Source organism: Hydra viridissima, unplaced genomic scaffold (genome assembly GCF_058129835.1).
Source record: "Hydra viridissima isolate aposymbiotic clone 2 unplaced genomic scaffold, HvirCarnegie_v1 scaffold_12, whole genome shotgun sequence".
Taxonomy (NCBI): domain Eukaryota; kingdom Metazoa; phylum Cnidaria; class Hydrozoa; order Anthoathecata; family Hydridae; genus Hydra; species Hydra viridissima.
In genome coordinates this window covers 11,563,309-11,579,648 of record NW_028324311.1, presented here as the reverse complement: position 1 = coordinate 11,579,648, position 16,340 = coordinate 11,563,309, and the positions used below count along the sequence as shown (strand labels likewise).

The window sequence follows — 16,340 nt, the reverse complement described above, 5'->3', positions numbered from 1 at the left end:
GTGATCATTATCAACAGCTAAAGATTTTTTTTCTCCTGGAGTTATATGAATCTTTAATTTTAATGACGTTCTAGTTCTAACAAATCAACCAATTGAAGCAAAAAATTGAAGACTATTAACATAAATATATTTCTTTATTGTTTTCATATTTTTCAACTTCAGATTTGTATATTGTATTAAAAAAAAATAAACAAAAAAATAAGGGAAAATATCGAAAACAAATAAAGAAAAAAGTAAGGGAAAAACAAACAAATTCTTGTTTGTTTTTCCCTTATTTCCTTAAAATCAATCATTTCATAAATCAATCATTAAATAAACCAAATTTAAAATTAAAACTTAATGCAATGCCAATTTATTTTAGCTCTAAGAAATTATATTGTGTTCAGTTTCCTTGGTTCTTCCAAAATCCGAAATTATTTCCCAAAATCCAAAATTGAATTTCAAAGATAAAAAATGTTTTCTTCAACTTAAACAACCTAAATCTCCTAAAGGTACGAACTTAAAAGCGACTCTGAGATGCAACTCTGAAATGTTAATGTTCAACGGATTGGAGGATTTGACATAAAGTTACCCTCAGGAGAGTGTTTATATCATAGAAACTAGATTAAGGTCGTATTAACTATCTTTTAGACCTGAGGCAAAACATAATATAGCAAAAAATCAATATAAACGTTGTAGGTTCTCACAATGCCTACAGTATAGGGATGTCTATTTTTCAAAATAAGTGTATTTGTATAAATTAAAAAAAAAAATTACATTACGTACATTAGGGAAAGCAATAGTTAATGTTTTTGGCAATAACTTATTGCAACATTTGCCCCACTGTTTTTTCTTGATGGATAACATTTTTAATATTTCATAATTTTTGATAATCTCAATCGTGAATTCCGCTTTCGAACCACAAAGAAAGTGTTGCAGACAAAACATGCCTTTTCAAAAAGTTATCTCATGTCTGACATGTTATTGACTTCGGTCAAGAACGGAATCTATCTGAAAATATCTTATAAGTTTTTTTTCTCCTTTAAAATTGCATCTCCTTTAAAAGTGTATCAAATACGGCAAGAAAGGTTTGTATTATAAATTGTCCTAAATTTGACAAATTGGCACCTGCGCCACTGACTTTACCTTCATCAAGGAATCTTGCGCTTGTTATTAATATTTTTCCTATGATTCACTCGAGACAAGATATTTTGCCTGCTCTTTAAAAGAATCAAAAAAATTACACGCGTTTCATGAATCACAAATTAGTTTAAGTTTTAAAGACGAACATATTTCAAAAACAGGTTATTGAAGTATCTTGCTAACTCATTCCATTTACTGACCAAATAATGATTCTTGTTTTGTTAAAAGATTTTTAATTTTTAAAAAAAGATTTCCTATGAAAATCTGATTTTAAATGTTTTTAATACTTTTAGATAATTGTATCTACAGACTTTATGATTTTAACTTTTTTAGCAACCGTGTAAACCAGATTATCTTGAGAATCACTTTGAATTGGGTGTCCAAATTTCTCTAGGATAATTTTTCATTGAGTTCTTCAACTGTATTAAACTTTAATAAAATCTTATGCAGATCAAGATCAGTTTCGGGTACCTTTTGCGTTGCATGTAGAGTATGAAATAGCATTTTATACAGCAGTTCTTGATGTGATGACCCAATCATCTTTTGGGCGTTCCCGTTTTATTCGCTTTTTTTTTTATTATTATTACTACAAATGTTATTATAAAATATCGATTAAGATTTAATACTTTTATTTAGAAGTTTTTATTAAAATTAAACATTATTCAGTTCATATTTTACTATTGTTAATTTTATGATATCAAAAAATTGAATTAAGATGAAAAAAAAGAGTTTTCTTGGTTTTCTTGTTTTGTCAGCATTTTTTTTTTTTAAGCAAATTTTGCCAGCAACAGACTTCAATTGCATGAAACTAAATTATTCGCAGCAACTTACAGACGAGTGAAAAAGCAATAGAAAAATTTCGTTCAAAAAGCAAAAATTTGATCTCTAAGATCTACTTTTTTTGCAATGACTAATTTTTTTCTTGAGACAACCATTGCATTGCAGTGTAGATTAATAATCATTGTAAACTGATTAGCTATTGAATCATAAAATAATAGGAACAAATGTGTATCAGCATAAGACATTCAACTGCAGATTATCAATTGCTGCGTTTGACGAGTTCATTGTTAAAATTAATTCCTTAAATTTTCCTTAAAAATGAAAACTCTGAAGTTGCCGTAGTTGCCATAATCTCCCAAAACAGCTTTAAATAATAAAGATCACGTGGTTTCAATGATTCAGCGTTTCTCTAATTAACAATCGCCAAAATTATTTCGAAGATACCTACACGATAAAAACAACTGCGATGAAAAAAATTCACTGAGTGTAAAGGTTAGAAGTTCTTCTCATTTCTCCTAATTATTTTTTTCTTTATTACTTATTGCTGAATTCTTTTTGCAGTTAATTGTAACTGCTATTTTCTACTGTTACAACTCCTGAAAATGTCGAACAAATAATGACGATTAGAATTAGAATAAGAATTGTAATAACTATAGTTAATAATAATTTTTTTATTTTTGGTATTGATATTCAACTTTAGTTCGTTTATTCTTCAGCTAATTTATAAATAATGATCAAATTGATTGAATTAATATATAAAAGCGCCAAAAGAATGCAAAGAAGTTTAGAAAAAATACAAGTAACTTGTTATTAGCGTTTTTACTAAAACGAAACACGTGACTGATCCTTGGTCAGAATTACAAATCAACTAAAAAACTCGGTAAAGCATTTTTTTAGAATTTTGACGTCTTTAGCCGATTCTAAATTCTGATCAAAACGTCAGTGAATTTTTTTTTGAAACCATGACGTTTTTTACGTTGATTTGTAGTTCACTATGAACCAGAGAAACCGCCAGGTTTTATGTCGTGTCACTCAACCAAAACCTTTTTTATTAGTTTAGTATTAGTTTATATTGATCATTAAAAATGTTTTTCAAATCAAAATCGCGTGTTAACATGTTAAAAATGATAATTAAAAGCCTTGAATAAATGCTTTAAAAAGTTACTAAAAAATCGGTGAGAAAAGTCGTCGTAATGACGACATAAATTGTGGGTAATGATAAGCGAAAGTCTTATGCAAGAATAAAAAAAAAACGTGTCTTCTATCAAGCGGTACAAATAACTTTTACATATACTTATTTAAGAATCAGATACTGGGAAATCAATTTTAAAAAAATCAAAAACATGTTTACAAAAACATTTGCTAAAGTTTGCATTTTAATTTATATTTTTCTCAAAATTACATATTTTTTATAAAACCATGTCATTTGAAACAAGACACCCGTGTTATTTTTTGGATTTTATTAATGTTTTTAATCATTAGCTAGCAGTAGCCATTTTCATTTATTAAATTTTATTTAATCAACAAAAATGGCTGTCGCTAGCTCATCGACTGCTGTCTTTGAACAAAATGACTTTTGCTGCTGCTGCTGGGAATTTTTTGGAGCGAAGTCCAAGTCTTTATACTCTGTAAATTCAACAATAGAAGATCTGATGAAGCTGTATATATATCCTGGGTATTCCCTTGAAATTTGTTATTACCCAACTGAAGTTTGCTCTTGTTGTAGAAGAAACCTTTACTTGATGAAGTCAGGAAATACAACCAGAGGCTCGTGGGGAGAGAGAGTATAAAAGGTAATTCTCATATTTAAAAAATAAGAATATTTTTAAAACTCATTAATTTTTTTAAAGTGTTATTATAAAGTAAGCCTATTAATCTCTAAAAAATTTCATGTTTTTTTTTTTTTTACCTTTTTATTTAAAACACCATACCACTATTTATATTAAATCATTCATTGTAATGAAGCATTTATCTTTATATAATTATGTATTTAAATACCACTTTTGAAGGTTGAGTGGAAAATGCTGACCAGGAATTCAGCTTCAATGTTCCAAAGTAGTAAAACAGAGCCAATCATATCTTCTTCAACAGATAACTTAAAGCTCTGTGGAAAATATTTCTCAATTTTAGCACCTGGACACACCCACAACTGTTCTTCTTCAGTTGCTGTAACAAACCTGATCTCTCTTGCCAAGAGTTTGGGAAGCATTCAAGCTGAACAAGTTGCTTCTGGTTTATTAAAAGATAAGATGAAAGCTGACAGCATTCCAAAAGGAGAAACTTTTTCTTTATCAACTGGTGGAAATTCATTGGATGTAACTGTTGGATGTCCTGCCAACAAGGCAAATCGAAGAACAGTAAAACAAGTATCTTTACAGTTTATAAAAGAACTTCAAGTAATATTGGAACTTTCTATTAACGACACCAAACAGTTAATATCTTCTCTTCGGAAAGGATTAGGGAATTGCTGGACTTTGGATTAGGGACTGCTGTAGAACCTAACATTTTTGGCAAATTGAATGATCTTGAGGAATCCATATCACATTTTTATGATTTAGAAAAGGTAATTTATAAGTATTAATCACAAAAGTGCACATTCAGAATGTTCTAACATTTTGTATGTATATATAAGTTATACGTAAAGAAAAAGAGATACTCCACCATGAATTTGTGATAGCTGCACATACAAATATTGTAACTATGTAATGTGTAACCATTATAGGTTAAGTATTTTTTTTTGTAAAATTAAGTGCAGCTAATTTTAAATTGACTAATATGTAAATAAGAAATTATCGTTATCTTTTTTGTGTAATATACATTTAATTTTTTTGTGTTAAAGCTTTAATCCCTAAGTTTTCCCAATCTGGAGATGTTTCAACAAGTCGTTGAATGTGAAGGCAATTTTTTAGTGTATAAATAAATAATGACATTATTTAAATATTTTTTCAGATAGGTTTCCTAGACAGTGAAGATGGAAAAGTTTCAAAGGATCTTGTGTATGTTTAAGAGACATCATCTTTCATACTAGATTTGATAAATCAACGTGCTTGAGACCTTCATTCAGCATTTGTACGAATTTCTATGGATGGTGGAGGATCTTTTTTAAAAGTTATAATCAATGTCTTTGATGCAAATGAAAGTACAAAGTCTTCAATTTACATGAATAGTGGTGTTCAGCGTTGTCAAATTCTTGCAATAGGTGAAGATATTCCTGATACAAACCATAACTTAAAAATAATATTAGAAAAACTCAATTTGCAAGATGTCAAGTTTTTTGCAGCATTTGATTTTAAGTGTGCCAAAGCTGATTAGTTTTGGCATACGTTTGATTAAATTATCCAAATAAATTGGAGAAATATTTTTCCACACTCTTGCAAAATTGACCACAAATGAGTTGTTGATGTAGGACACTCTTTTCTTACCTCACGATCCAGTTGTTCCCATAGCAACTCCATTGGGTTGAGATCAGGGGATTATGGGGGCCATGTCATAATTTTGAGTTCTCCGTGAGCTTCTTTTTTTTGCAAATAGTTTGTACAGTATTTAGATGAGTGTTTTGGGTCATTATCCTGTTGCTTGGTGAACCTGTGGCCAATTAGACGGTTTCCACAAGGAACGGCATGTCTACATAATAGCTTATGAAATATGTTCTTATCAAGAATTCTATTTATTTTTACGAGATTACCAACCTGATTAAAAGCAAAATAGCCCCACACCATAACTGAAACTCCACCACGTTTGACAGTAGGCTGTATACATTGTGGATGAAATATTTCAGTAGCTGTTCGTCTCACTTAGATCCTTCGCTTTGTTCCAAAAACAAGAAATTTGGATTCGTCCGTCCAAAGTACATTTCGCATGTCTATATCTGTCCAATTTAAATGTGCTAGAGCCCATTGAAGCCTCTTTTTCCGATTTATTTGTTTTAGAAGAGGTTTTCGAACAGCTGCTCTACCATTTAAGTTAACAGTTTTCAAGCGACGGCTTACAGTTCTTCTGGAACAGTTTTATTATGAGCAGCATTGAAGTTAGATGTTATTTCTTGGGCTGTTAATCGTCTATTTCGTTTACATGAGAGTATAATCGACTTGCCTTCAGCCTTTGATGTTTTGCAGGGACGTCCAGTTTTTTTCCTATCTTTATTTGTACTAGTACATTTAAACCGAAGAATAGTATCACACACAGTTGATTGCAGTATTTTCAACAATTTCTGAATATATCTAGTAGAACAACCATCTTTTGCCAGAGCAACAATTGAAGAACGCGTTTCTAGTGATAAATTACATTTTTTTGACATTTTATATTATTTTCTAAAATTTTAGTCTAAATATAATCAAAACGCACTTTTATAAACTAGAAATTAAAAAATAATATCAAACTTTATTCAGCTATATAAAATATTTACTAAATTAATTTATTAATCCAATATTTTATATTAACTTCAACGAAATTATGTTTTGATGACAAAAGAACAGTTGAATTTTATTTACAAACTTTTTACTAAGTATGTTCAATCATATTTATAATCCAAAAACGAAGAAAACATAGACTTTGCATTTCATATTAAAAACACATTAGCAGATCTTAATTGTTATTTTATGGCTTATATACAATTTTAAAATTTAATATCAATTACAAGTTTATTTAAAGCATCAGCACATCTTAATCGAATTAATTTATGAATTATAAAGACTTTTAAAATTTAATATCAATTATTACAGGTAAAAAACTATTAAAACTTTAAGTGACCGGAAACTTTTGCCGTGCAGTATATATATGTGTGTGTGTGTGTATATATATATATATATATATATATATATATATATATATATATATATATATATATATATATATATATATATATATATATATAAATAATTAGCTTGGTTTATATTACATTACTTAAAGTTTCACACAATAGCGATCATCAGATGTTATAAACCGAAAAAAAACGTAACTACAAAAAAATATGAAAAAAGTGCTATGGAGTGTCTGCTATGATGGCATTAAAGTTTTTTTATCAAAAATTTATTTTCATGGCGGCACTTTGATGTTAGTTCGCTTCATTTATTGAGCAAGTCTAGTTTCGAAGTTATAATGTGGTACTTTTCGGTCAAGCACAAATTGCACTCTTATACAAATTTAGAAATTTCAGTGGAGTTTGCTTTACTTTCATAACAAAAAGAATTCCTATGCTTATACCATCTGTCTTTAAAGGTTTTTTCAGTGAGCCAAACATAATAATGCCCCTTTTCTTGCTGCTGAGTATAATACTATATATATATATATATATATATATATATATATATATATATATATATATATATATATATATATATATATACATATATATATATATATATATATATATATATATATATATATAATAATAATAATAATAATAATAATTATTATTATTATTATTATTATTATTATTATTATTACATATATTAAAATGTGTAATATAAAATATAATATATGTAAAGCATTATCAAAATATAGTTTAAATTTAACGGCAGCCACGTTAGTTTTGGGTTTTTCCGCTTAAGGAATATCCCTAAAAATTTAAATTTGTCTGCCGTAATTTACGAATTTTGGCTATAGAGATTCCTGCCATGGCTACAACGGTTCTTATTATACGTTACCGACGTTTTATTCAATAAATAAATGCTGTGAAAAAGTATTAAAATATCAATGTTTTATCGAAATTTAAACCGTGAAAATAAAATTTGGCCACACTTACAAATTCCTGGATCCGCGCCTAATATATATATACAGCATCATAAATATCCTATAAGATATAGAGTAAAATGGGTTAAAACTGAATAGCAGGGGAAACACTGATGAAAATCTTTTAACTTTGACAAACTGCGATATGTAGCCATCGTTTTGTGGTTATTATGTAGCTAGCTACAAAGCTACGATATGTAACTAGCGATAAATCGTTATTAAATCGATAGCTTAAAAGCTGCGATATGTAGCAATCGAATAGCTATAAATTTATCGCTATCTAGTAACCAGCTACACAAATGCGATATGTAGCTTGTGTCTTATCGTAATAAAATCTCTTTCTTAAAAACTGCGATATGTAGCTAGCGACATATCGTTACGAAATCGACATGTGTAAAGTTCAATTATTTTCATAATTATAATAGATCCAACACTAAAAATCGCTAGAAAATCGCTATAAAGCAAGTTAGTCGCTCGCTTGTCGCTAGCTCACTTCCCACCAGGAGATATCGCCATTTTTTCTTCACACTGTACACCGGCTAAAATGAAAATCTACTGAGGCAATAATCTTTTAAGAACTTTATGGTGTGCAATAATCATTTTTAAAAATTTGGCTGATTTTATTACAACTTGATAATAACTATATTGTTAATGTTATTTATAAAGCTTCAATTTATTTATAAAGCTTCAATTTATTTTTAGGCATATTATCAATGAAGATGAAGTACTTTCTCTGTTTATTTATTTCATTTTTTGTCTTGTGCAAAGGTAAATAAATTTTCTTTTCCTATAATTCAATATTCTCGTATGTAAAATATCTAATTTTTATTTTTGCATCAAAAGAATTTTGTTGATTGATTTGTTTATTGAATTATTTTTAAATTATTGTTAAAAAATTAATTACAGAATAATAGTTACTAAAAAAAGTTGTTAAAATTTCCAGGATATAAATTTTTCTCTGGGACTTATTAATTCAGAAGTGTTCTAAGTTTAGAAAAACGGAATTGTAATTGGAGTTGTAGTAGATATTGAACTTAATTAAAATAGTATGTTTAGTCTAAAACTATTCGTTGTTTTCTCTCGCATTATCTTCTCCTTAAGTTTAGTGCCACTGCATTAACGTATGTTTACACTAAAATTCCATCGTGCGGAATCAATGTCCTATGGGAATTATTTGTCTACCAATCATTATCAATAATAGTAATAGTAAAAGTAATCATTGAAAAAATCTTAAAAGCCAACAAGTAAAATGGTAGAAAAAAAAAGAAGGAAAACTTTAAAGTTTATACATATATACCTTAGATCATAGGCGCCGAGTTCACGGGGCAACAGGGGCAGTGCCCCCCTCCCCCCCAGGAAGTTTATACTAATAATATATTATCACGGATTATCATGAGGGCGAGAGTATCTATTCGCCCCCGAGATAATCCGTGATAATATATTATTAGTATAAATTTCCTTGGTGGGCACTGCCCCTGTTGCCCCGGTGAACTCGGCGCCTACGCCTTAGATCATAATATTTAAGATGCTTTGAATATACATAGATTATTAATATATATTATATATTATTATAATATATACATTTTTTTCTTTATATTTTCTCTGAGATTTTTAAAACTTGTTCTTGAAAATATTCCTTTTTCTTATGTTTTCAATAAAATTATAAAAGTTGGTGTACATTTTGGCGAGAGTCATTGAAATACTATACTTCTATCTATATTAAAGGACTGACTTGCAGCTGCATCTTGGACCACCGATCTTTATAAATCAACTAGCTTTTCAAAAAAAAAGACATCGAATAAATTAAGTAATTTAATAAAATAATTAAGTATATTAAGTAAAAAAAGGAACTCCTAAAAGAAAGTTAAAAAAGATATTTGTTTAACAGTTCTAAAAAATCACTTATATTTTAACCAAAAATTATTAGCTTCTTTACTTTCTACCAAAAACTATTAACTTCTTTAAAATTTCTATTTCTTGAGAGGCGAGGCAAATTGAAATTCATAGGAACCTTTTTTCATTTAATCATTTAATTTAATCACCGCATTTAATTGTTTTGTTATCATTCAAGCTGTGTTTCTCACTGTGTCACGAAATGACTATTAATTCGAACCTCTTGTCCCGAGAAAACCCTTTGGAGGTTTGAGAGTACACATGTGTAGAATTACACTAGAGTTGGTTTTGAAATCTTTCATCATCGTCCGAGAAAGAAAAATCAGTTTAAAGTTTTTAATTTTATGCTTATTTAACAAGGTCAATAAACTAAGAGTTTTTTTTTCTTTCTCAAAAAAACTGTCTATTTTGGTTATTTGTTTTACAAATAGTACATACAAAATATTTTAGCAAAAAAATAATTAACTAAAAAATTCCGGGAAAAACCTGCAAACAGTTTAGAAACCGTTTTAAAAGAACAAGGTGTGCGTCATTTTTCAAAATGCCTAACCAAGCAAAAACTCATGAAGACAACAGGAAAACTGTCTGTTTTCTCTGTATGAACAAAGCTAGCAGGCAGCTGACTGATTTTATGATTAAACGCAGTCAAGAAATTTTGGGCCAAAGAATCAACTTTGAAGACCAAAAAGTACCAATTGGAATCTCTGAAAACTGTCGAGTAAGTCTCAGAAGAAAAGGTGAAGGGAGAGATGTCCAACTTCCTTCCTTGCCAGACTATCAAAACATAAAGATCCGTCCTGCAACAAGAGAATCAGCATGTGATTGCTTGATTTGTAGTGTGGGAAAAGCAAAATTCAGAAGCCCTCAGATAAGTGGAGCAACAAACACTGCCAGTCAGCTTATAGAACAGCCAATTGTTGAGAAAAGATGTTCAGCATGCTTTTCATTGATAGGAAGAGGCATCCCTCATGTCTGTACTAAAGCAATGTTACGACAGAACTTACTTGAAGTTGCAGAAAAGGACAAAAAAGCAGCAGAAAGAGTGGCTGTTTCTGTAATTGCCAACAAAGTTCCTTCCCCCCATGGCACTGTCCGTCTCAATCAAGGAGTAGGAAGACTCTTTCCAGTAACTCCAGGTAAAAACTGTACTTTTTAAACAAAAAAAACTTTTGTCAAAGGGCATAGCAATAAAATATACACTATGAATTTCGGAAATGATACAATGGTAACTTTCTGTGATTTTTTGCAGGTCCATCGCGACAAAGAGAATTATTTCCTTCATCTACACCCACCTTGACTGCACAACATCTAGTACAAATTCAAAACCAGATTGGTCTTTCAAATAGAGGAATGAATATGCTTGCTTCAACTCTAAACAAAGTAGTTCCACAGCGTGTTGTGGAGAAAAATTTCAGAGAAAAGTTTGAATCTCTTGGAAAGCAACTTTCTGACCTCTTTGTCACCTCAGAAATCACTGATACATCCAAAAGCACTAGCCAAGAGTCTAAACATTTATTGGTGTGCTGCAATGAAATGGAGTCATTAAGAAACACTGTTGCTGAAGTCAGAGGCCCTCAGTCAGACCAGCTTATTAAGGTGGGGATAGATGGTGGAGGCGGGTTCGTGAAAGTTTCTTTTGGTATTATGAGCTTAGAAACACTAGATACTTCTCCTCCATAAAAGAGACCTCTCTTTAAAAATTTCAAAGACTCAGGAGTGAAGCGTCAACTTTTGGTGGCCATTGCAGAAAATGTCTCTGAAAACTATGACAATGTCAAACAAATCCTGGATAAACTGTGTTTAGAGAGAATGTCTTTTGTGTTGTCATGCGACATGAAGCTTGCTAACATAATTTGTGGCTTGCAACCTCACTCTAGTGCACACCCTTGCACCTGGTGTGACATTGAGTCAAAGAATCTTCATCACAGTGGTGAGCTTCGAACATTTGGCTCCATTCGTTCTGATTTTGAAGGCTTCCAAGCAGCCGGTGCCCAAACAAAAAAGGCAAGGGACTTTCAAAATGTTGTTCACCAGCCAATAATAAGACTTTCTGATGATACTCTTGTCCTAGATTTTATTCCTCCTATGGAACTTCACCTTCTTATTGTGTTGTGAACCACCTCTTTAAGAACCTCTGTCAGGTTTGGCAAAATGCAGATGAGTGGCCAAAGATGATCAACATTCAACAACAACCTTTTCATGGAGGACAATTTGCTGGCAATGAGTGTAGAAAGCTTTTGAGAAATGTTGACTCACTTCAACAACTTGCAGAAAAGCATGCTTGCTTTTTGGCATTTCCATTTATTGAAACCCTCAGAAAATTTGATGCTGTTGTTCATGCCTGCTTTGGGAATACACTCCAACAGAACTACTGTGAGCTTATTGAAGAGTTTAAAGCTTCCTATCTCAACCTTCCAAACACAACTGTTACCCCCAAAGCACATGCTGTTTTCTTCCATGTGACACAGTTTATTGATCGCCACAACCACTCTCTGGGCATCTTTTCTGAGCAAGCCACAGAGTCACTTCACCACAACTTCAGTCTTCATTGGCAACGTTTCAAGAGGCCAGCCATTCATCGGGATTATCCCAGGAATCTTCGAAACTGTTTGATCGAGTATAACAGTAAACATTTATTTTGATTTCTATTTGTGGAAGAGACATTTACAGTTATTAATTACATATACTATGTAAGAGTTTAATAAAGGCTTGCTTCTTAATGAATTGAGTAGAATAATTTTGTATAAGTATCTAGAATCATTAATGTTTTTCACAGCTTGAATTTCAAAGCTGAAAGTAGAAAACTGTTTGTTTTTCAAGAATAGTTTGCATGTATTTTTTTTGGTTTTGCTTTGTTTAGAGTTGCAAACACATTATATGTTGAAGAAATTTATATGTTATAATAGAGAACATGATTTTTTTAAAGAAATTATTTTTTTGTAAAATTTTTATTCTGAGCAATAAAATTAAAAACTTTAAACTGATTTTTCTTTCTCGGACGATGATGAAAGATTTCAAAACCAACTCTAGTGTTAAGTAATGGGGTTAAGTAATGGGGTGAACTTGCATCAAATAGAGAACTAGTACAACATTGTGTTTACCCTTACAGACATTACCAGAGGTGCTTTTTCTTACAGGCATTACCGGAGGTACTTTTTCTTAGATGGCATTTTGAGATGGCGGAGCTACAAAATGTTTGTTTTCCTTGGCATCTAACTGAGAATATTTAGTTCAAGCATTGTTAATGGATTCTCGAAAGTCGAAAGACTGAGGAATAAGTGAAAACCTTCAAGTAGCCGCTCTATATCAGCTACCATTTCCATAACATGTTCAGCTTTTCATTTATATGCTAGAACGTCATTTAGATCATTATAGTTTACCAAAATCGTTTGAAAAAGCATTAAAGAAAAACATTCAAAATCTAAAAAACATTTGACGCGATTATAGGGTTTTAAGCATATAAAAACAAAAGTTTGTTTATCTTTACCAAAGAATTTATTATTTGCACAGCCTCGTTAAGCGCTTTTTCTCTCTTAATAAAATTTGCGTTCTCTCAGTAAAATTATTTAAACTTGTTAGTTTCGTCTCTAACGAGAGTTGTTGAAATTTAACAGTGGATTAATCTTTGAACTTTAATTTTTGAAGCAAATAAAGGTGATTCTACCGAACTGAAGAATACCGAACTTATGAAATTACAAATAAGTAATTACGTCGAGGCTTATTTACAATTTCATAAATTCGTTTCTTAATGCTTTATAAAGTTAATTAAATTGCTCACTGACTTGCTAAAAAAACATTTTTTCTACTGTGTCTGCCTACAACGATAGTATAATAGTTAGATTTCTATCACAAAAAGAGAAAAATCTACAAGGAACTTAATAAAACACTTGGAATCTCAGCAATAAGCTTAAGTTAAAAAAATAAAGATAAAAGTAAAAATTAAAAATACAAAACAATTTTAACATTTTTGAAAAATTTTATTCAGGGAATTTTTAAAGATTTTCAAGTGTCATTTTTCAGTGGACGCGCGTTAAATAATTTTTAGTTGGTCATATTGAGACATGGCACGACTCCGAGCGAAAAAATTGGTCTCTATTTGTACTCAAATGCTGTTCAAAATGAAATAAATTTTAGTAAAGCGCATTTAACTTCATGAATTTTAAAATATTATGGAAATCAATTTAAATGGTCTTCTTCAAAAAATCCTCATTTTGCCTTGATGGACATTTTATTTAAATGAGGCATTCTTTCTGTCAGTTTTTCGAGTATATTGATTTTAATCGCATTGCTCAAAACTCGTAGCATTTGCCAAAAATCATATTTTTGACCATTCGCACGGAAAATTTGATCTAGATGATCCTCTAACAGCTCTATCATGGTGATTTAAATCAAGTAAATAAACAAATTCTATATAACCTTATAAACACAAATCCTTATCCAATTAAACATTTTCCTGACCGCAGAGCATTTAAATTTAAAATGCCACAATATCCCTCTTTCATAACAGTTTCCTTAAGTGTAGTTTTAACCCCTATTCAGATTGTTTCCTAAACCCCAAATTATTTCCATGTTTGATCATTTAAAAGAGACCTTAAATTTTACAATAATGAAATCCACTTAAAAAGATGGTGGACTTTTCGTTTTAAGACTTTTTTTTAATAATAAAGTTGTGTTCATTGCCAGGGCCGTAGTGAGATCAAAAATCCTTTCGGGCAAGGAGAAAAAATGCCGCCTCAAATTCAATAACTTTTTTAATGTTTAATTTGATTCAAATTTTGATAAACCTACTTAAAGCACATTTAAAATCAACTTTAAATCGTGCTTTGTGGTTGAAAGTCATTGAAAAAATTACCAGGCATTAGTTTTTTTTAATAAATATTAAAATTAGACACATTCAAACAAAATTTATTTTTCTAGCTTTCAAAGATGCAAAGTTATCAATAATTTCATTGTAACAGAGATTTTGCCAGGGGATTTTCAATTGACAAAATGGCAAGATTAGTCAAACGTTCTTGACCCATGGAGCATCTTAGATAATTTTTCAAAAGCTTAAGTTTGCTAAAGCTACGTTCACATGATGCCACAGTGACGGGTAGTGTGAGAAAAATTCTAAGAGCAATTTCAATGAAAGGATATGCCTCAGTCAAAGAATAGATGTGCATATATTGCAAGATTTTCAATGGATTTGCGTTTTTTAAATCTGGAATCAGGACACTGGCTTGAAACTTAAAGCTTTCAATTTCAGATAGAAATTCATTAGCATTAAGATCACGAACATATTTTTGACAAAGTTTATCTCCACATTTCTTCAGATCTTCAACTGACATACTTGCAAGAGAGTTACCATTTAGAAAGTCAAAATCTGATGAAATCTCAGCCATTGTTTCAAATCTCCAGTGTAATTGTGTAATTATACTGTCAAAGACTATATTACAATTAATTTCAAAATCTTTTTCCTGAGGTATGTGTGAACTTTCTTTCCTTGTTTCATCATCAAACATCCTTTTTGCTTTTCGTTTTCTTTTGATTTGAAAGCTAGCTTCAATGTCAAGATCTTTTAATACTATTTCAGCTTTTTTCAATGCCCCTGTCTCGAAGGTTTTGTATAGAAGCAATCAGACCAGCAATTTTTTTTGATGCAATATCAATTGTCATAATTTTTGATTGTAAGCTGCGATTCTCTCTGTAAAATAATGTAAGTATCATGTTCCAAAGGTCAAGCCAGCAAAGAAACTCAAAATCAACTTGAATCAAAATCTCTCTAGCTCCGGACCTTGTTTCAGCATTTAGCAGAGAATCATTACAAATTTCTTGTAAAACATTTGTGATTTAATTATTTAGTGAATGGATAGCCTCCTTTTTGGCAGACCAGCATGTTTCACTTTGACTTTTTAGGGTGACTTCAAGTGTTTTCATCAGTTTGTCCCATCTGGTAGTAGAACTTGAGAAGAAATTGAATATTTTTTGAACCTTTCCAAAAAATGTAATCATAAATGGGGAAACTTCTGCTGAATGGACTCCTACAAGATTTAGAGTGTGAGCTTTGCAAGGCACATACCGTGCTAAATCATTTTTTGCAGTTATTTGGGCTTGAACACCAGAATATTTTCCAGACATGTTGGCTCCATTGTCATAACCCTGACCTTGGCAATCTTCGATGTTTAATTCATCTTTATTTAAGCTGAATAATATTTCTGAAGCCAGACCAACTCCGGTTTTTTGATGAGACTCAATGAAATCCAGAAATCTCTCTTCAATAGAACATTCTCCATTCTGACATTTGTTCTTTATGAGAGAAATCAGGAGTGCAATCAAATAAAATTGAATAATATTGGGCTTTTTTAATTCTCGTGACTATCTCACTTTTCACCTTTCTGCCAAGAAGTTCAATAAGTTCATTCTGAATTTGTGGGGAAAAGTAACTAACAGATTTCTGCTTAAGTTTAACATTCGTTATGTGTTCTGCTAAAGGATGATGATAGCGTGCTATTAGTTCAATTGTGTTGAGAAAGATTCCACTGTTTGGCTCACCAATAATATTGGAACTGCCTCTAAAAGCCAAATTGTTCTTAGCGCAGAGCATAATTGAATCTATAACAACTTTTAGAATATTTCGTCACTTTTCTTTTTCAGTTTGGATGGCATTTTGAATGTCTTTGTCTAAAGATCTTCCCTCTCTCAGATTTTTTTCCATTTCTTTCCATGAAGTGAAACACTTTCTTTGTTCACAGCTATTCTCGTGTTCAGGGATTTGAGGGTTTAGTTGTTTCCATTCTGAAAAACCTTTTAATGTATCTGCAAACTTGCTTGTCTTT

At 30.6% G+C, this 16,340-nt stretch overlaps 2 protein-coding genes and 1 pseudogene across 7 annotated transcripts in view; all 3 read left to right on the top strand.

Annotated features, from left to right (window-relative positions):
- The first annotated feature begins 2,141 nt into the window (after positions 1–2,141).
- LOC145194051 (uncharacterized) overlaps positions 2,142–16,340 on the top strand; it is a 45,919-nt gene continuing 31,720 nt past the window's right edge. For 4 of the 5 annotated variants that reach the window (XM_090068826.1, XM_090068827.1, XM_090068828.1 and 1 more), the window contains exons 1-2: positions 2,243–2,394; positions 8,335–8,400. In XM_090068826.1, coding sequence (XP_089924952.1) covers positions 8,346–8,400 — 55 coding nt within the window. In that variant the 5' untranslated portion in view covers positions 2,243–2,394; positions 8,335–8,345. Of the gene's footprint in view, positions 2,395–8,334; positions 8,401–16,340 lie in introns of all 5 variants that reach the window. The other variant, XM_090068824.1, reaches the window with a different exon arrangement.
- LOC145196482 (uncharacterized) lies at positions 3,562–5,354 on the top strand (annotated as a pseudogene). The gene is made up of 3 exons (XR_016445648.1): positions 3,562–3,695; positions 3,912–4,465; positions 4,852–5,354. The product of XR_016445648.1 is annotated as an uncharacterized LOC145196482 (transcript).
- Positions 9,919–12,505, top strand: LOC145191614 (uncharacterized). The gene is made up of 2 exons (XM_090068834.1): positions 9,919–10,661; positions 10,775–12,505. Exons 1-2 carry the CDS (start codon positions 10,067–10,069, stop codon positions 11,203–11,205), a joined length of 1,026 nt encoding a protein of 341 aa, XP_089924960.1. The 5' UTR covers positions 9,919–10,066; the 3' UTR covers positions 11,206–12,505.